General features: G+C 37.6%; 1 protein-coding gene across 5 annotated transcripts in view; it reads left to right on the forward strand.

The window, feature by feature from the left end:
• The window catches only part of MYRIP (myosin VIIA and Rab interacting protein), a 377,908-nt gene that overhangs the window by 23,928 nt on the left and 332,016 nt on the right, over positions 1-21,964 (forward strand). For 4 of the 5 annotated variants that reach the window (XM_061587554.1, XM_061587553.1, XM_061587556.1 and 1 more), the window contains one exon: positions 21,573-21,723. In XM_061587554.1, coding sequence (XP_061443538.1) covers positions 21,614-21,723 — 110 coding nt within the window. In that variant the 5' untranslated portion in view covers positions 21,573-21,613. Of the gene's footprint in view, positions 1-21,572; positions 21,724-21,964 lie in introns of those variants that run through there. The other variant, XM_061587557.1, reaches the window with a different exon arrangement.

Here is a 21,964-nt window from a genome sequence, read left to right on the forward strand (position 1 = left end):
GATGCTGTTTTTACCTCCATTTTCTGTTTGCACCGTCCACAGTAAGGGCTCAGTGCCAGCTGCAAACACAGTGTTTTCTATTCACACTGAATGAAAGGATCAATCACGCAGTTTCCTAATGACCTTGCCCTCTAATTTAACATTTCCACTCCCTCTGGTTACCTGGCAACTGAGCATGCTCAGTTTGTCCTACCAGTTAGTTTTATTTTAAAACAACAACAACCTGGAAGTGCGATTATTTGTATTTTCACTGGTACAATACAGCTGAAATACAAATCCTGTGAGCATAATTTAAGGGGAAAAGAAAAATAAGGCACTGTTTGCAGTAATATAAAAAAGTCTAGCAGAATGGGGGAGAGCAGCTGGAAGTTGCATTTCAGCCTACAGGAAATAAAATGAATGAAGGGAGGAGGAGGGAGTGGGTATGGAGAGGGGAACGATTGACACATCCACCTAAAAGCATTGGAGCAAAGCATCTGCAAGCACTAGAGATACAGAGTGAAGACATTTTTTCCTTCCCTTTTCATATTATCAGTGGATTGGGTTAGTACGGATTTACAGGGGGAAAGCTGCATGTTAGCTTCTGTTTGCCAGTATAATATTTGCAAGATTTGAAATGAACCACAAATGCTGGTTAGAAGGAACAAACTTTACTTCACAGTGTGTTGCTGCATAACCAAAAAACTCTACTTTCATTTTCCTACTGGTCCCACCCCCAACTGATTCCCCCATACAATTACTTCTAATTCACTTGAGTTCCTACTCACATTACATCTCCCTTTTTTATTTTAAAGAAAAAGATAGAAACTACTGTCTATATCGAATTGGTTTTCTGATCACTCCGCCTCTTGATGTAGTAACAGGTAACTCGGAGTCCAAAATCTTCTCTGGTATATCACTGGCACTTTGTGCTACAACTGTTCCACTTTTGTTGTCTTGAGACTCTGATAGGTCTACCTCTGATGGAGGTGCAGTTGCAGTCTCAGTACTCTCATCCATTTTTGGTTCACAACTTGGAGTGCTTTGAAGATCTCTTCTGTTCCTTCAGTAGACAGCTAAATCATCAGTCTGAACCGAATATGATCTTGGAGTCATGTTTTGTCCAGTCACTCTCGCTGGTTTCCACACTCCATTTTGCCGAACATTAACAGAATCACCAACCTGCAAAGGTGGTAAAGACTTTGAACCTTTGTCAAAGTAAAGCTTCTGTTTTTCTTGTCTTCTCTTCAGATGTGTCTGTATGTCACCTTTTACCTGCTGAGGTAGTAACAACAGTGCTGAGGTAGGCAACCTGGTTCTTAAACATCTCCCCATTAAAAGTTGTGCAGGTGAGGCTGTATCTACTGTAGGCATATTTCTGTAATCCAATAAACTAAGATAAGGATCTGTGTTATTCAGACTAGATTTCTTAAGAATCCTCTTTACTGTTTGGATCGCTCTTTCTGCCATTCCATTTGATTGAGGAAATAGTGGACTGGATGTTGTGTGAACAAAGTCCCAATCTCTAGAGCTGAACTGAGGGCCATTATCACTGACAACCTCTTCAGGTATACCATGTCTTGCAAATATAGATTTGCAGTGTAAAATTACTGATCTACTTGTAGTGTCTTCAAGCAAACATATTTCCACATATTTTGAATAATAATCAACCAAAAGTAGATAGTCCTTTCTTTGAAATTCAAACAAGTCCATTCCTAGCTTCTGCCAAGGTCTTCTTGGAATTTCATGAGGTAACATTGGTTCTTTTTGGTTTTTATTTCTGAAGGTGTGACATGTGGTATATGACAGTACTAATTCTTCAATTTGGGCACACATACCTGGCCAATATACAGCTTCTCGTGCCCGCTTTTTACATAATTCAACACCCAGATGACTCTCATGTATAATATTCAATATCTCTTTCCTCAAATCTTGTGGTACTATGATTCTGTCACTTTTAAAAATGAGTCCATCATGAACACTTAATTCCTGTCTGTAATTCCAATAAACACGTATACACTGGAACTTCTATTCTTCTATCTGGCCATCCCTGCAAAATGGCATTTTTCAGGATTTGCAAAATGCTATCATTTTCAGTAGCCACCTGAAATTCTTTCAGTTTTGATTCGGAGATTGGTAAATAAGATAACATGAGGTTAGCAACCTCGGCTTCTTCAGAACTTATTCCTTCACCCTGTTCAAGATATGCCCTGGACAGGGTATCAGCAATGATTAATTCTTTGCCTGGTCTATAGTGTACTTGTAATTGATATTTCTGCAGTGTTAACTGCCATCTTTGGATTCTTGGAGGTGCAGTATGCAAAGGTTTTCTGAAAATTGCCTCCAATGGTTTCTGGTCCGTTTCCAGAGTCACTTTTTTGCCATAGAGAAATTGATGGAATCTTGTGCATCCAAACACTATTGCCAATATTTCCTTTTCTATTTGGGCATAGTTCTGTTGGGCCGCAGTCATTGCTTTAGAAGCATATGCAACAGGTGCACCTCTTTGCAACAGTACAGCACCTAAGCCTGTAGAACTAGCATCCACTGACAGAGTTACAGGTTCTTTCACATAATATTTCAAAACAGGAGCTTTTGTTAATAGTTCTTTCAACTGTGTGAATGCTGTTTCATGAACTGACATCCAGCAAAATTCAACATCTTTGGCCAACAGCTGTCTTAAAAGGGTTGTTACTGTTGACAAATTTGGGATAAACGTTGCTAGGTAAGTCACCATTCCTAGAAATCTATGAAGATCAGCTTTGTTATTTGGACTGGGCATTTCAGTGATGGCCTCTATTTTAGATGAATCAGGTTTTAGTCCTTCTTTGGTTAAGATGTGTCCTAGATTTTTATTTCAGTCATGGCAAATTTGCATTTCACTTTGTTCAGTTTCAGATTCCTCTCTCAGCACCCGTCCAGAACTCTCTTCAGTCTCTCATTATGTTCCTGTTTGGTCTTCCCCCACACCAGGATATCATCTATGTAGCATGTGACCCCATCAATACCCTCAAATGTCTGTTGGATCATCCTCTGATAGACCTCAGGAGCTGAAGAGATACCAAATGGCATTCTTGTACATTTAATAAACCTGCCAAAAGGTTTATTAAATGTACATAGCCTGGAACTGTTGTCATCTAGCTGAATTTGCCAGAATCCACTACTGGCATCAAGAACAGTAAACAATTCTGCTTCTGCTAGCTTACTGGTAATTTCTTCTACAGTAGGCAATTGAAAATATTCTCTTAAAATTGCTTTGTTCATATCTCTTGGATCTAAACATATTCTTATCTGGTCCCGGCCAGGCTTGTCTACAACCACAGTTGAATTCACCCACTCTGTAGGTTCTTTTACCTTAACTATGACTTTTAATTGCTCCATACAAGTCAGTTTGTTTTGGACTTTATCCCTTAGTGCCACTGGAACCTTCCGAGGTGCATGAATTACCGGTGGAACCTGTGGGTTGATTTTGATGGCATATTTCTCTGGTAAGCAACCTAAGCCTTCAAATACATCTTTGTATTCAACTGCAACATCCCATTGATCTACTGGAGCTCTTTTCATTAAATTAACTCTTTGCACCAAATTTAAATTAGTCACAGTCCGGAGACCAAGTACAGCTTGAGCATCAAAGTCTACTATGTGAAATTCCAACTCAGCTCTTTGATCTTTATATTTGCAATCCAGGTTACATTTACCAGACACATGTAGTCTTCTCCAGAGTAGGTTATTAATCTGGCATTTGAATGCTGAAGTGGTTCAGCTTGCAAGGCTTTGTATGTTTTTAAAGACATTGCATTAGCCTGTGCTCCTGTGTCAATCTTAAAGGTCACATACTTGTGATCATTTATGAGAAGATCCACACACCGTTCGTCTTCCCAAGATGTAGAATTCAATGTGCCAATGAAGACATCATGAGCATTTTTAGTTGTATCTGCTACTGAGAACATTTTTCTGCGTTGAAGTTTTCTATCTCTAGTTTTACACATTTTAGCAAAATGATTAAGTTTGCCACCTCTTCTGCATTCCCATATGCAGGACAAGCATTTATGTCATGATGACTGATACCGCACTTGTAGCAGGCCTTTGCTGCTGCTACAGGCCTCTGTGGCATTTCCTTTTCTTGGGGGCTGGTAGTAGTGCCGGGGCTCCATTTGCTCTGAGGCTGGCTTACTTTGGCTTTTCAAAGGTACTTTTGCCCTGTAAGGCATCCATTTGTTTTTCTGTTGCCCCAAAATCTTTCATCTGTTTTGCAGTCACTTTTTCTGCCCTGCATATATTCACTGCACACTCAAGGATTAAATCACTCTCTCTCAGTAACTTGGCTCTCAGTCTGTCTTTCTGAGTGCCACACACTATGCGATCCTTAATGAGAGAATCACACAGCTCCCCAAATTCACAGGTCTGAGCCAAAAGCTTCAACTCAGTCACGTATTGGTCTATACTTTCTCCTTCACTCTGTATTCTAGTGAAGAACCTGTGCCTTTCATAAGTAACATTTCTTCTGGGCACACAATATACTTCAAATTTATTCATCAAAACTTGAATTTTATTTTTATCTGCATCATCATCAAACTGGAAAGTATTAAATACCTCTCTTGCTTCTTCACCTGCCAGATGCAGAAATAATGCTGACTGGAGTCTCTCATCTTTCTTATCTGCTCCACTTGCAGTGCAGTACAATTCAAACCCTTGCTTCCATCTTCTCCAGTTCTCTGCTGCATTTCCTTCAAACACCAACGTTCCTGGAGGCTTTAGCTGGTCCATTTTTCACTGCCTTATGTTTTTAGGTAGTCTTCCCAGAGCTTGGAAAAGTTACTTTTTTGAACTACAACTCCCATCAGCCCCAGCCAGCATGGCCAATGGATTGGGCTGATGGGAGTTGTAATTCGAAAAAGTAACTTTTCCAAGCTCTGCTTCTGACACCATGTAATATTTATTTGCAAGATTTGAAATGAACCACAAATGCTGGTTAGAAGGAACAAACTTTACTTCACAGTGTGTTGCAGCATAACCAAGAGCTCTCTACTTTCGTTTTCCTACTGGTCCCACCCTCAACTGATTTTCCCATACAATTACTTCTAATTCACTTGAGTTCCTACTCACATTACAGCCAGTAATGTCATGTGAACCATGCAAATTAAAATATGTGAGTAGCAAACCACCAAACACATACCAAACCACCATGTACATAAGCCCTTAGATTATAAGCCTGCAGGCAAGGACTGCCTTGTTTCAATTGATTGCATATAAGTTGCTCTCAAAGTCTTGCCTGTATGTGCATTGCAACAAAGAGAATTCAATATGCATTTCAATAAAGTTTTGGGTATTCTTGCTGTTTGTATTGTATTGTGTGCAGGGACGCTCATTGTGTGTAGCTTTGTATTGTGACAGCAGGGAGTCATGTTGGTTTCCATGCCCTACAGTTACCTGAGCTGATTATCTCCTGATTATCTCAACCTTTTTTGCTCCATTCCCCCCTTTCACCATTTTTCAGAATATAATTCCCCCCTTCCCAAGATAGTCTCTCATAGCGTGTTGATGTTTCGCGAGTGACGGTGGTGTTTCTCGTGAGATAAAAATTATAACATAATTTCTTGGAGCACTTTCTGGTCTTTAAATAATAATTTAATTTTGCAAATGAAAATAATGCTGCATGTTCAAGAATCGATTTTAATCTGTGACATTCAATAAACTTTATTGAATGTCGCAGATTAAATTAAAAACAAATTACAATTTTACAGATTGTACATAATCTACAGGACATCACACTTTGCTGAATAGTGGTCCAAATTCCCCCCCTGGAACCCTAAAATTCCCCCCTGGGGGGGAATTCCTCCCTTGTTGAGAACCCATGAGATAGAGGATTGTGCCTGTTGGACCTACTCTCAACCTCTGTGTATCTGCTGACCTGACATCTCTGCATTCAAATGAACATTTGAATAGGGTTTCTATGTATGTGTGTGGGGTCTACATGTCATTAGGAACTGTGCTCATATAGGGTTCCTAGCTGGATGAAGAACCTATGTACATCCAGCTGTATAAGTGCAGAATCCCCCCCCAGAACATCTGCTGAATGTGCGTAGGTCAGGAGGCAAACCTACGCCTCCATTCACATGTTTAAGGGTTAAAGGGATTGAGGTGGGTTGCCTGAGGGAACTTAGAGCTGGAAAATGGAACACAGATTCAGGTTAAAATCTAGAGGCAAAACCACAATGATGTGTGCAAGAAATTATTAACTCTTGCCTTGCTAGGAAAGGGATGGAAAATAAAATTGTCAATATCATAATTCCATTATTCAAATCTGTGGTGCAACTGCATTTGGAATATTGTGCACAGTCCTATATAACATGAACATTGAGAACTTGGAAGTTTTGCCCCATGAGCATCTCAATTAGAGGTTGGCTATTATCAAAGTTGCTATGGACTTTGAAGAAGCATGACTACAGGGCGAAAGGGACATCAAGCAAATCCTCATTGTGACTGTCTTCCATCTGGAAGCCTATGTCCTCACTGTGGGAGGCTGTGTGGATCTAGGATTGGCTTCCACAGTCACTTATGGACCCACTGTTAAAGACCTTATCTTGGAAGACAATCTTACTGAGTCACAAGTGATTGCCAATGAATGAATAGCTGCCTTACCTCAGAAAGGATATTAAAAAGGTAAAGGTGTCCCCACACTTGTAGTGCGAGTCGTTTCCAACTCTTAGGGTGACGTTTTTGCGACGTTTACTAGGCAGACCATATATATGGGGTGGGATTGCCAGTTCCTTCCCCGGCCTTTCTTTACCCCCCAGCATATGCCGGGTACTCATTTTACCGACCACGGATGGATGGAAAGCTGAGTGGACCTCGACCCCTTTTACCGGAGATTCGACTTCCTCCTTCTGTTGGAATCGAACTCCGGCCATGAGCAGAGCTTCGGCTGCGTTACCGCCACTTACCACTCTGCGCAATGGAGGATCTTACAGATATTACAGAGCTGGAAAAGTTTCAGAGAAGGGCAACCGAAGTGATCAAGGAGATGGAGCAACTCTCCTATAAGAAACAGTTACAACATTTGGGGCTTTTTTGTTTAGGAAAAAAAGTAAGTTAAGTGGGACAGAAGTTTTAGGTTATGCATGGTGTGGAGAAAGTGGATACAGAGAAGTTTTCTCATAATAGTATAACTTGGGGTCATCCATTAAAGCTGGATATTGGAGGATTCAGGAGAGGCAAAAGGAAGTACTTCACATAGCACTTGGTTAAACTGTGGAAGTCACTACCACAGGATGTAGTAATAACAGCTAACATGGACGGTTTTAGAAGGAGATTAGACAAACTCATGAAGAATAAGGCTATCAATGGCTACTTGTCATGGCTGTGTATTACTTCCAATATTGGAGATGGCATGTCTCTGAATACTGATTGCCAGTGAACGCAAGTAAGAGAGTTTGTTGTGGTCATGTCCTGTTTGTGGGCTTCCCTTAGGCATTTGGTTGGCCTCTATAAGAACAGCATGTGAACAACATGGGCCTTTGGTCTGATCCAGCAGGGCTCTTCTTAAGTTCTTCTAATGGTCTTACATGGATGAAAACCATAGGATCGGGGCTGGCACTAGACTGCAGCAGGCCTTTGAAGGTGGCAGCACTACTGCCGCTGCCAGAGGCTTACATAGGCCTCATCCCTCACAGATCTGCAATGTGTCACAAGACAAGAGTTGGAGGGAACAAGGAGCATAAACCCAAAGACCTGCAGAGCTGAAAGCAGATGACTTTAAGCACATAAGCCTGAAGTGACATTTGCTTTTCTAAAGACCAGACGATTCTTACCCAAATTTTCTGAAACGTCTTATGATAGGGTGAATTCTGGAGCAGCAGACTCTTCTAAACATTGTGAAAGCTCACTCTGTTGCATGTTGAGGATATGTATCTCCATATGCTTAAACATATTGATTTCAGCTCAAATATGCAAGCTTCTTCAGTTCTGGAAGCCAGGGGATAACTTTGAAAAATTACATTGTTCATTATTAATTGGAATTCCCTCTTTCAAAACTTAAACATGTGACAAGTTTAGAATAGCCTTTTACACCTGAACATAGGACGCTGCTTTATACTGAGCCAGACCCTTGCTCCATCTAGCTCAGTACTGGCTGCACTGACTAGCAGCAGCTCTCCAGGATTTCAGGTTGGAATTGCTTCCAGACCTACATGGAGATGCCAGGGATTGAACTTGAGATCTTCTGCATGCAAGGCAGATGCTCTACTATTGGACTACGACCCTTCCCCTTTCCAGTCTACACTTGACTGACTTGGTGGTGCTAAACCATGGATCCTTCAGGACCAGCTTTACTAAAAAAAATTAATAATAAAGTTCTTTTGGTAGTCAATGTATCTGGAGAAATTCTAGAGCTAAGGCAAGCAAAACAATAAATGTAAGCAATTGCTTCAGCAGAGTAATTTGAAGATTGATATGAAAGACTAAATACAAGACAGGAATCAAAGGAGCTAGAATAGTTAATTATGTCTCAGATTTTATTAAGTCTTTGAAAATTTCAGCAAGAGCAGTAATATTTAGTCTCTGTATGGTACTTTTCAAAGTGCCCAAATTTCTGGGTTGTAATCAACTTAGTTCTACTCTGAGTAGACCTACTGAAATTAAGGAATCTAAGTCATGCTTATGAATTTCAGTAGGTCGACTCTGAATAGGACTAGCACTGAATATTACCCACGTTCAGTACAGCTTAGTATAGCCTGTAAATCATGTACCAGAGATGGCAGGTGAAGATGAGAGACAATAACTTATCTAAGGCTGCCCAGGGGTTTATAGCTAGAAATATTTATTTATTTATTTATTTATTTATTATTATTATTATTATTATCATCATCATTATCATTATCATCATCATTATTATCATTATTATCATCATCATCATCTTGCCCCTTTTCCCAGAAGGAGCAGCAAATAAAAACACTAAAAACATCTTAAAAACAAAATATATTTAAAACATTTAAAAATAAATAAAACATATTTTAGAAACATCTAAAAGCAATTCCAGCACAGATGCAGACTGGGATAAGGTCTCTACTTAAATGTTTTGTTGACTAGGGACTTCTGAGAGCATAGCTGAGGCTCTTTATCACCACATGACACCACCTGTTACTAATTCCTGTTTTAGGGGGGTAATTCTGTGCTCACATACTTGGGCTGCAGTCCTGTACACATTGACTTGGGTTACGTACCATTAAATCAATGGTGGTCTTCTGAGTAAAGCTTCATAAGATCAGGTCACAATTCTGCACACAATCGCCCTCAGGGAAGTAACTAGTCACAGTGTTATACTCTACTTTTTTTAATGAATAGTGAATGTCGTTAGATAACTAGTAGGATATAAACTAAGGCTCCCTATCATTAGCCATCAGAATCAATTTCAGTTTTCAAAAAAGTAATGTCGACAGACCTTGATTTACCATCTCTTTTAAGATTGATTTTATTCCTGTTCCTATGGTACCTGAAAAGTTGTGTTAGAAATATAATCAAGATAATTTTGCCAAAACCATTATTAGCCTCAATAAAAAATACAACCTCAAGGTGTTTTTTTCTCCTTAGAAAGAAGCTCTGCAACCAGTTTTGAGAGTCTCTTGTTCTATTGATAAATTAGTTTTTCTGTGGTTTCCTCAGATTTTGACAAAGCCACACACGCTACTGAGTTGTCCAGAAATAGTCAGTGTAAATCCAGATTCCCAGCTGGTTTGAGAACATGGTTGAAAGTAACATGACATAGAAACCTTGCTGAAACTAAGGGCTCATCCACACGATTTAGTGTGTGTCTGGTGCTACTTGCATCTCTTTTTAATTCACATGGTTCACATGACGTTGCAGGCAAGCAGAAGCTATAAAACAGTTTCCCCCTTTAAATCCGTATCAATCCAATCCAATTATAATAAGGAAAGGAAAAACCGTCTCAGCTTTGCTGTGCTCCTCTGTGTAGGTGCTTTGCTTTGATGTTTTCTTGGTGGGTGGGCTCTCTTATGCCCCATCGCCTGCTTCCTCTCTCTCTGATGCTCACAAAAGCTGCCAAAGCAGCTGCTTACTTTGCCTTTCACTCACTTACCCCTCTAATCAGTTTCATATAGTTTCATGTCATTTGTACCCCAACCGCTCTCCCGGAAGTTGGGAGAGGCGTGCAATTGACAAGAAGCAGTGAAACTGTAAAAAAAAACAACACCTCCCCTTCTCCATTAGCAATATTGATACTCTGGAGGAAGTAAACATGTAAAATTGGGGGTGGGGCCACAAGGAAACAGCAATACTAAACCTTTCCAGAGGAACACCTACTTGTGTGAAAAGAAAACAATGGATTGGAAGCTACCATTGAGCAAGAAGTCACTACAAGGGAAGATCAACTGCAGTGGACAAGTGGTATTTCAGGGAAATTTGTCCACATCTACTGATCTTCTTACTGATGAACTACTAGTAAAATTCCAAAGAATATCAGGGTTCCAACAGTCTTAACAATGGCTCATCATTAAACTGTGGTACTCCTTTAAGACAAATAATGGTTATTTTAAAACTAATCCAATTTTTGTTTAAAGGAGTGAGCACAATCTGTCAAGGGAAGGAACAAAAAAGTTAGAGGAAAGTCTGTAAAGTTAACCAAGTATTTGGAAAGGTAGAGTTTACTGGTTAATATAGGCATTAAAGTGGGAAGAAAGGATAGTCAGAGCATGAAAGACAGTGCTTGGATATACAAATCAATGGAGCTAGTCTCCAAATTAGAGTAGACATTGAATTTCACCTATTAATAAGTTAAGGTAAATTTCATGGTTCTTATTGGACAAAACATCGAAGGAATTCTAAAGTAAGCAAAAAGACTTTTGATAAATCTAGACAGCTTCCTTAGTGAGGTCCTGCACATCTGTACCTGGAACCATACTAAACAATGTTGGTTTTGAATCAAGCTGTGCTGTGGGTGTGATCAGCAATGGATGCCCTTTTTTGAGAGACTTAAGGTTGGCAAAGAAACTCCCCATGACTCAGTAAACAAACTGATAAGTCCTGAAGTTTGTCAAGATGAATTTGGTGGTTCCACCTTCCTGCACGCATCCCAGAAATTTAAATGGAAGCAATTTTTTTTAATAAGATCAGAATAATTTCTTGGGGCTTTTTACTGCCATAATCAACTGCTTTTACAAATTAAGTATTTCCCCAGTCTTTATGCAAATAATCGGTTTTAGAATGGTTGTTCAACAGTGCCCTTTTTTTTTTTAAAGTAGTGGTCTACCATATTTCCATAATAAATAAAATGATACTGTTTAATAAGGAATAAAATACTATTTGTTTCTTTTCTCCCCCAAGCAGTTCTTTTTTTTTTTATATATAGTTTTTATTCAAATTTTTCCAAAAAACAAACAAAACAAAGTAAGAAAAAACATAACAATACTACAACAAAAAATAAAAATAAAATGGTTGACTTCCGATTTGTCACAGATCAGCTATAAGTATATAATATACATCAAACCTGTCCCTTAATATGTACATACAGAATCCCTTTTCTCCATAAGCTGTCTTAATTAATCATCAAATCCCAGTATCATCATTTTATTTTGATCTTTCGACAAAAAGTCTAAGAGAGGCTTCCAATCCTTAAGGAATGTATCTGTCGATTTTTCTCTAAGTAAACACGTCAATTTATCCATTTCTACTAAGTCCATTAATTTCAGTAGCCATTCTTCCATTGTTGGTATTGATTCCATTTTCCACTTTTGTGCATATAATAATCTTGCTGCCGTAATCATATATAATAATATTCTTCCATATTTCTTTTCTATTTGTTTATCCATAAAACCCAGTAAAAAAAATTCTGGTTTTGACTGAATATTTATCTTTAAAATTTTTTGCATCTTCCTACCTATCTGTGCCCAGAATAATTTCGCCTTTTTACATGACCACCACATATGATAAAAAGATCCTTCTTGTTGTTTACATTTCCAACAAACATTAGAGACATTACTATACATTTTTGACAGCTTTTCTGGAGTCATGTACCAACGGTACATCATTTTATAAAAATTTTCTTTAAGATTATAACATAATGTAAATTTCAAGCCTTTTTTCCACATATTTTCCCATTGATCCATTTGTATGTTATGACCAAAATTTTTTGCCCACTTTACCATGCACTCTTTTACTTGTTCTTCCTCCATATCCATTTTCAATAAAAGTTTATACATTTTTGCAATTATGTTTTCATCATTTGTATACAAACCTATTTCAAAATCAGATTTACTTATTTCAAACCCATACATTTTCTTGTCCATTTTATATCTTTCTAACAATTGTAAATAGGCAAACCAATGAAAACTATATCCTTCCTTTATCAATTGTTCTCTCTCTTTCATTGTGTATTCTCCATGTACATTTTCTAATAGTTCTTGATAAGTTAACCATTTCTCTTTTCCAGACATTTCTCTTCTATAAAACGCTTCTTGACTTGAGACACATAATGGTATTTTCGAATAAAACCTTGGTTTGTATCTATTCCATATTTTCAACAGAGAACGTCTTATAAAATGATTGTTAAAGTCTACGTTTACTTTTACTTTGTCATACCATAGATATCCATGCCATCCCCACTTCAGATTGTGGCCCTCCAAATCCAATAGTCTTTTATTCCTCAATAAGATCCATTCCTTTATCCAGACTAAACAGCAGGCAGCAAAATAAAGTCTCAAATTTGGTAATCCCAGTCCTCCTCTTTCTTTAGCGTCTTGAAGTAATTTAAATTTAACTCTTGGTTTTTTTCCTTGCCATACAAATTTAGAAATATCTTTTTGCCATTGTTTAAAAGGTAAATCAGAGGATATTACAGGTATTGTTTGAAACAAAAACATCATTCTCGGTAATACATTCATTTTTATCACAGATATTCTACCCATTAATGACAGTTGTAGTTTATCCCATCTTAGCAAGTCTTTCTTAATCTCTGTCCATAATTTTTCGTAATTATTATGAAACAGCTTTGAGTTTTTATTTGTCATGATGATGCCTAGATATTTCAACTTTTTTTCTATTGTAAAATCTGTCTTGTCCATTAACTCTTTCTGTTCCCTTAAAGTTAAATTTTTCACCAACATCTTTGTTTTTTGATTGTTGATCTTAAATCCTGCTAACGGTCCAAATTCTTTTAATTTGTCCATCAATATATGAATTCCTTCCAAAGGGTTTTCTAGTACAATTATCAAATCATCAGCAAATGCTCTCAATTTATATTCTTCTTTTTTTATTTTTAATCCCGAAATCCTTTTATCTTGCCTTATATCTCTAAGCAGCACTTCTAAAACCAGAATAAATAAAAGGGGAGATAATGGACATCCCTGTCTTGTACCCTTTTGTATTTCACATGAATCCGTTAAGTCTCCATTAACAATTATCTGGGCCTTCTGTGATGTATAAATCGATCTGATCCATTTTATAAAGTTGTCTCCAAAATCCATTTGCTCCAAAACCTGGAACATAAATTTCCAATTCAAATTATCAAATGCTTTTTCAGCATCTAAAAAAATCAAAGCTGCTTGTTTATCATTTCGTTGTTCTAAATATTCCAACACATTCAAAACATTCCTGACGTTGTCACGTAATTGTCTTTTAGGTAAAAACCCTGATTGATCTTCCTGAATAAATTGTTGCAATATTATTTTCAATCTTTCAGCCAAAATCATTGTAAAAATTTTATAGTCATTATTCAGTAGAGATATTGGCCGATAATTTTTTGTTTTAGTTAAATCTTGGTCCTCTTTAGGTATTAATGTTATATTAGCATTTTTCCAACTATCCGGTATCTTTCCCTCTTGCAAAATAGAATTCATTGTAGACTGTAAGGGTAGCAAGAGTTCTTCCTCCAAACATTTATAATACATTGCAGATAGCCCATCTGGTCCTGGCGCCTTTCCTAATTTAATTTTATTTATAGCTTCAGATATCTCTCTTGACGTAATAGGGCCATTAATAACTTGTCTCTGAAAATCTGTAATTTTCGGCAAATCCTGTTTAGATAAATACTCTTCTATTTTTTCAGATGGAATTTCTTGACACTTATACAATGTTGAGTAATATTGATGAAAAATCTTTTTGATTTTTACATTATCTGTCAGCGTCTCATCTCCTTCTTGTATCTTTAAAATAATATTTTTTTGACGTTCTTTTCTTAATTTATATGCTAACCATTTCCCAGGTTTATTTGCAAATTCAAAAGTCCTTTGTTTAGCAAAATTTAATTTCCTTTCAATTTCTCTAACTGTCAACATTGATACTTGCTTCTGTAACATTTTAATTTGATTTACAATAGAAACTTTAGCTGGATTCTTTTTCAATTCTTCCTCTTTTTGTTTTATTTCTTCCAAAATTAATTGCATTTTCTGTTGTTTCTTTTTTTTTAATTCAGAATTACATTTAATAAAGTATCCCCTCATAAATGCCTTACTAGTATCCCAAACAATATTTTCACTTGTTCCTTTATATAAATTATATTCAAAGAACTCCTTTAATTTCTTCTTACATTCTTGTACTACTTTATCATTCTGTAATAAAGATTCATTTAGTCTCCATCTAAATCCAAGATTTTTTTTTTTTAAAGTTAATATCACAGGATTGTGGTCCGAAAAAGTTTTTGGTAATATATCCATTTTAAAAATATCCTTCGCTAAAATTTTTGACATCCAAATCATATCAATCCTCGAAAATGTTTTATGTCTTTCTGAAAAATAAGTAAATTCCTTTGCATTATCATTTATATATCTCCAGGTATCCACCAATTCTAAATGTTCCATGAGTTCAAAACAAATCTTCGGTAATTTACCTTGTGTCTCTTTGATATTTTTTTCAGAAAGCCTATCAATTTTTGGTGAGATTACCCCATTCCAGTCACCCATGACACACCAATGCTCATATGAAAACTCTGACAATTTTTCCATAAGTCCTGTATAAAACCTTGTTTTATCTTCATTGGGGGCATAAATACCCACTATCAACATGTTTGTACCTTGTAAAGTAATTTCAACCCCCACAAATCTACCACTATCGTCCAATAATACCAATTTAGGAAGCAATTGTGGGTTAATATAGAGAACAACTCCATTTTTTTTTTTTGGTCCAGCTGAAATAAATTCTTCACCCAAATTTTTACAAATCAAATATTTGGAATCTTTCTTCTGAATATGAGTTTCTTGTAGACAAATTATATCCAATTTTAATTTTTTCAAATAATGAAACACTTTCTTTCTCTTCTGCGCCGTGTTGGCTCCATTTATATTCCAAGTTAGGTATTTGTAATCCATCATTAAGCGTGTATTTTAAAATTTGCCTGATGCTCCTTTTGATCCATCATCTTCCTTCCCCTCCTCTGCATATCCTTGTTGACTTTGTTTCCCAGGAACTATATCCATATCTTTGAGTTTATCTTCTTCCATATCTTTTGAAGCTTTTCTCAAGAAGTCCCTTGCTTTTTGAACAGTATTCAGTCTGTATTTCTGTTGTCTGAATGTAAAAATCACTCCTTCTGGAACGTCCCACCTAAATTGAATTTTGCATTGCTTAAGTTTTTCTGTAAGGAAAGCATATTCTTTTCTCTTACGTAAAAGTCTAATAGGAATTTCCTTCATCACCAGTATTTCCTTACCATCAATTTTAAAGGTATATTTAAAGTGTTGCTGTAAAACCATATCTCTGGTCGTCTTCTTTACGAAATGAACAAGCACATCTCTTGGAATTTTTTTCATTGTTGCATATCTGGAGTTAATTCTATAAACTTTGTCTATTTCAAATTCCATCCTATCTTCATTCAAGTCCAGAAATTTTACTAAAGCATTAACAATTTTATCTCTAATGTCTTCACCTGTTTCCTCAGGGATTGCACGGAATCTCAAACAATGCTCTTTATTTCTCATTTCAGTCACAGCTAAATAGTCCAAATTTTTTTCTAGTTCCAGATTTAGTATATCTGTTCTATTCTCCAAGGTTTGTACCTTTTCTTTAGTATTTTTTGCATCTTCCTTTATTTGCCCAATTGTCCCTTTAATCTCATCCACTTGTGTTTTAATATAGTCTTTTATATCTGTCAATTCAGTTTTCATTTCCTGTTTCATTTCCTGTTTTATAGCATTAATCCCTTCCATTATTTTTTGAAACATTTCTGGGGGTATATCCTCTTCCTGTGTATCAATAGAACCTCTTCGCCCCTGGGCCTTGGTTGTTTTTTTAGTTGTCATTTTCAAAAAGAGGCCTTTAATTTCTAATATTAATCACTGTTTCAGAACCTAAGGGCAGTCTATTTCTTTTCTTTTTTTCCCTCCACCAAAAAGAAGAGTTAATATTCCAGGCCTATTATTAAAATCCAGCCAGCACAACACAGTCCTTATCTGCTTCCAAGAATGCAAAACAATTCTGGTTGCCAAGACTAAACAATTAGTAGCATATACGAGCAGCGGATTCATCCAACAAGAAATAGTCCAAAGAGAAAAATAGTCCAAAATATAATAATTACCTCTCATCCGTTTTTAAACTTTAAAAGTCCAAATTCAAGCCAGCTTTTTGTCGTAAAAAAAGTATATAAGTTGTTTATATTTTCTTTCTTCCTTAATTATATTTAAAAGAGAAAAAGTATGACTCACCCAGGTTTCTCAATTGCTGATTCATAAACAAATCCCTTTTATTGCAGTAATTTAAGCCGAATGATAAGGTTTAGGCAGAAGTGGGCTCGCTGGTTAAGAACGTTTTTTTTTGAGAGAAGAAAAAACGCTTCGCTTTATTCCAGTTCAGCTTGCGTGGAATTCCTGACTCCGTCTTCAGCCGATCGGCTTGCCTTCTTATCTCAGGAATTTCCTGATCAATTCCAGCCGCCGACAGCTCAACGAAGTCTTGTGGGAGATCTGATCGGTTCTCCTATACCTTGGAGAACATTTAAGCCAGTCCAAGATTCCTCTTGGCTGGCTTTTAACCTGAAAAAAGCTTCCTCTGAGGCAGAGCTCCCTCAGAGACAACCACCAGCCAGCACCACTTCCCGGAAGTCAACTCCCCCAAGCAGTTCTTAGTGAAAATGCTGTCTCTTGTTTTTTTCATGTGACCATTTCAACAGGTAGTATTTCATTTATGTGGCTGTTTAGTTAGATACTACATATTTTTCTGGTTGGGCTCTTAACGTGATCAGGTTGTTTGCTTTTACCCTTGTATAATTATACTTCCCTTTTATAATTATACTCTTCTAAGAGTACAGGTCTTAAAAGAAAAATTATGACAGTTTCCTGAATTTTGCATGCTATATTTTACTGATACAATAATGAGAAGCCATTCACCCAAGAATATTATTTACAGTACTGTATTTAGACTGCACATAAAAATACACAGTCTTTGTAATGATCAAACAAAATGTTCAGTTTATTTTTAAGCTTGCTTAGGATACTTAGAGCTGTTCCTGACAATCCAGTGATGGTAAATAGGAAGTAGAATATGTATTGTGGGTGGGAAGGCAACAACTAGCATCAGATTTCTTGGTGTCATCTCTGCTTTTGCAGCATGGTTCCTATGCCAGTAGCCCTGCTAGATTGTTTTGAATGAGCAGAAATCAGCATGGGAATCATCATAGTTCCTATGGAAATTGCAGGTGTTAAGACTCTTTTGATCTGGGTGCATCCATCATCTAATCTATGAATGTCCAGAATTATAGAGGTGCATGTGAATGTCAACAGTGCCTATTACACATCTCCATATTTTGGGGTACTGACCAGTTGCTCCAAGGATTGTCAATGGCTCCTGTGATTGTCAACCGTCTTTGCATTTTGGAGATCTGCTGTAACATTAGTGTAGCACTGGTAGTGTGTAGCTATAATTCAACCCTTCGCAGACATGAGGAACAATGTCACAGAGTTGTCCAAGGGGCTTATTCATTTGGGGGCCAGAAAAGGAATGGGGGGCATGGATGGCCTAAGGTTCAATCTTATAGACTGTCTATGGGCCCTAGATAAATGTGATCCCCTCCCTTAGAAGATATTTCAATTTTATTGAAATACTTTGACTTCCTTCAATTCTAAATTTGTTTTGACTAACTTTGACTAAAATTTAGTTGTGACTCTACTTACATTTATAGGATGCTGCTTTAGCTGTCATGGCTCAGACTATAGTTTTATGTCATAGCCATTAAAGGCAATCCTTCCAATCTGACTGCCCTAATACACATACTGATAATCAACTCCTTACTGGTCAAATACTGCACCAGTGGTATTCTGTAACACCTGAGTTTATTTACATATATATACAGGTTGAGCATAGGTGGAGGGAGGCACAACTTGAACAATAGATAGCCAAATCCAGTGTCCCACATCAGATCTCCAGAGAGAGGCTGCTCCCCATGAAAAGTACTTCCCAGAGTTTGCAGAGCCCAAAGCACAGCTCTCTGCTTCTTTTTCTCTGTGTCTGTCTCCCCCAGCCCCCAAATGTTCAGGTTCTGCTTATGGGCTTTTTCACAAGCATCTGATTTGCCAGTGTGATGACAGGATGCTGGGCCTTTGACCTGATCTGGCAGGCTTCTTTATGTTCTTATGCTTTGGTTTGCCACTCGCAACTGGTTTGCTTCATCCCTCTGATTGGAGACAAGAATCTTCTCCAACCATCACCTAGCCTACTGGCAACTGACCGGTAGTTTCTGTAACAAAATATGTATCCATTGACTCTGCCATTGGCTGACTATTAAGGGTCTCAAGCAGTATTTTGGGCTTTGTTAATTCTCTTCTGGCCAAATCTCCTATCTTACAACAATACATAAGCTGCTGCTTGGCATGATCTAGAGGTTTCTATGGCTATGACTCCTTCAATATGCAGGTGACATTCAGTTTTGTATCTTATTTTAATCTGATTTATGCCCAATCATTCCTTGACTTCAGTCTGGCACTAAAAGCATGGAAGTTGACTAAAGCTGAATAATGTTGTTGGAACTGAAATAATAGTTAGCATGACTGTTGACCTAAGTGGACTAGATTGTCCTGTCACTCCTGCTTTCAGCAGTTAAGGATAATGTTGGCTTGATAACTTCTATTTTATGTTTTTATCCCTTTTTCTGGATCTGATTTATGTGGATCACTTTTTCTAAAGTTGGCAGTATTGAAATCTAAAAAGTAAACAGCTAATTTCACTCATGGTACCTTCTGTTATTGGCTATGCACATAAATTAATTGCCATTACTGTGGGGAAAATAAAAATGGGAACTAGGAATTCAATTTTTTAAACAATCTTACAGAGTAATTAAAAGACTGGTTCTCATTGCAGTTTCTTTGCTTTTACTAGGGTTGTGATTGGCAAGTATGTGCTGTTTATTTGTTCTGGTTTTATGAACAGGCTTATTAATGGACCATTTTGAGGATCAAAGGCTAAGGCGGCACTACTCAGACTACTTGAGCAGTCCCAATTGCTTTAATGGACTGTTCAGACTTAAGTAGTTTTGGTTACTTCTGCCCTCCAAATTTTACATGAAATAGCTTGTATTTGACTTCTAGAATCTGATTGTAAAGAAATTTTAAAGCAACTTTGCAAGTTATCAAAACCCGTTTACTAATAGCAAACTCATTCTTTGAGTGTGGATCCTTCTGTAGTTAAATCACCATCTACACTCAAGAGGGAAATATCAGTAGGCTTGGAGGAACCCCCAAGTTGTTGTTACATTTTAAAACTGCCCTTCATCTCAAATGATCCAGGGTGGTATACAAATATCCGGTAAACTACAACATAAAATAATAAAGATATTAAAACCATAACCAATAACTATCACAGAATTTTCAACAGTACAATTTTTTAAACTCCCAAAAAAGAGGACTGAGCATGCTTGAAAATGGAAATAGGCTGCCTTCAAGTCGATCCCGACTTATGGGGACCCTATGAATAGGGTTTTCATGGTAAACGGTATTCAGAGGTGATTTTACCATTGCCTTCCTCTGAGGCTGAGAGGCAGTGACTGGCCCAAGGTCACCCAGTGAGCTTCATGGCTATGTGGGGATTCGAGCCCTGGTCTCCCAGGTCGTAGTCCAACACCTTTACTACTATACCACACCGGCTCTCCTGAGCAACACCTTTACTATTACACCACACTGGCTCTCACTGGAGGGGGAATGGAATGGAGTAGACTGGAAAAGGGCATGGCTGAACAGGAATACTCCACAGTGCCACATTTTGTACATCTTGCTCAATTTGTAGGTATGGGGAGGAGGTTCTATGGTTGAATTTTCTTCCATACAAAAAAAAGTTCTTTCTGAGTAGAAAACTAAACTTTGGGGATATTAATTCTAACCTCTGAATCCATACCATACTAGTTTTCTATGTGCAGGGATTTTGTAAAGAGGGAGAGAGGTGCATCAGTCAGTTTGCAGGGGTACAGTTCAGAAACAGATTTACCATCTCAGGGCACTTCCAGACTGTTGCTATTTTCAGGTGGGATTTTATAACACACCGGCAAATTCAGGTTGCACAGTTATAGTTCATTGGGAGTAACAAACCCACTATTCCAAAAGACTGGGCTATCTGTGATAACAAAAGTGCCAGGAATATGCACTGAAAAGTATATGATAACAGTTGCTTGGCACAACATCATCTAACCTCCCTGCAAACAAATCAGGATGCATATTCAATATCCAGGTCATCTGGAATCTACAAAAATGTTTGGCAGACATTCTTCTCTTCCCCTTCATCCCTTCCCCTCAAACATACACTTCAGTCTACTTTTTGCTCCAGGAATGAAAAGAGACAGTTACCTGTATGGTTTTACTACCATGGGGCAAAATGCAGCTTGAAGTAAGGGAAAAAACCCTGCAAAGAAAGAGATGAGCACTCACCCACCATTGTTGTGCTAACTTCCCTAAATTGCAGCTCCCGGCAACTGCTTTGAGGTGTGTTTTCTGTTGTTCAGTCTAGTGAATATTTTCCCTGAGCTGAAAGGTATGTGTAGTTTGATTCCTAACAACTGTTGGCCTGCCCTCTCATGAATTATACCAATTTATTGTTTTCATCCACAAACAGAATGATTTTTTAAAATTTAAATGTGCATTCTTTTTAATTTTTAGAAACTCACTGAAGCCTTGCAGTATTCTTAATTTTTTACATAGAATCATAGAATTGTAGAGTTGGAAAGGGCCTACAAGGCCATTGAGTCCAACCACCTGCTCAATGCAGGAATCCAATTTAAGGCATACCTGAGAGGTGGCTATCCAGCTGCCTATTGAATGCCTCCAGTGGTGGAGAGCCCACCACCTCCCTAGGTAATTGGTTCCATTCTCATACCATTCTAACAGTTAGGCAGTTTTTCCTCATGTTCAGTCAAAACCTGGTTTCCTGTAACGTGAGCCCATTATTCCGTGTCCTGCAGTCTGGGACGATTGAGAAGAGACCCTGCCCCTCCTCTGTGTGACAACCTTTCACGCACTTGAAGAGTGCTATCATATCTTCCCTCAGTCTTCTCTTCTCCAGGCTAAACAATCTCTTTCAGTCTCTCCTCATAGGGCTTTGTTTCCAGTCCCCTGATCATCCTTATTGCCTTCCTCTGAACCCATTCTTTCCTCTCTTTCATTTCATGGTTTCAGGTTCATTTTGATAATTGATTACACTGAGGATAGAACTAACCATGGGGAGGAAGTTGGACTTGTCTGGTTTGACTGATGATGAAGCTGAGCATGTCCTTCAGGTGGTTCAGCGAGATTTCTCCCTCCGCAAAAAAGAAGAAGATAGACTCAGGTAAGACTTGTTATGTGAAAGTGGAATATGTACAAATTTAGATAACTGTTTATGACCTAAAATGCATTACATGATGAGAAATTGCTGGCAAAAATGTCGACATTAGTCAAAATTGCCTTTAAAATGTGTGTTTGGAGAAATTCACACTAAAATGCTGGAGAATTTTAATGAGGACTGTTTTTTAAGATTGCAGATTGCTGTAGAAATGTGGAGCACTAAATTTAGGATTGGAAAAATGAGA

Source organism: Rhineura floridana, chromosome 10, assembly GCF_030035675.1.
Source record: "Rhineura floridana isolate rRhiFlo1 chromosome 10, rRhiFlo1.hap2, whole genome shotgun sequence".
NCBI classification, from domain to species: Eukaryota; Metazoa; Chordata; class Lepidosauria; order Squamata; family Rhineuridae; genus Rhineura; species Rhineura floridana.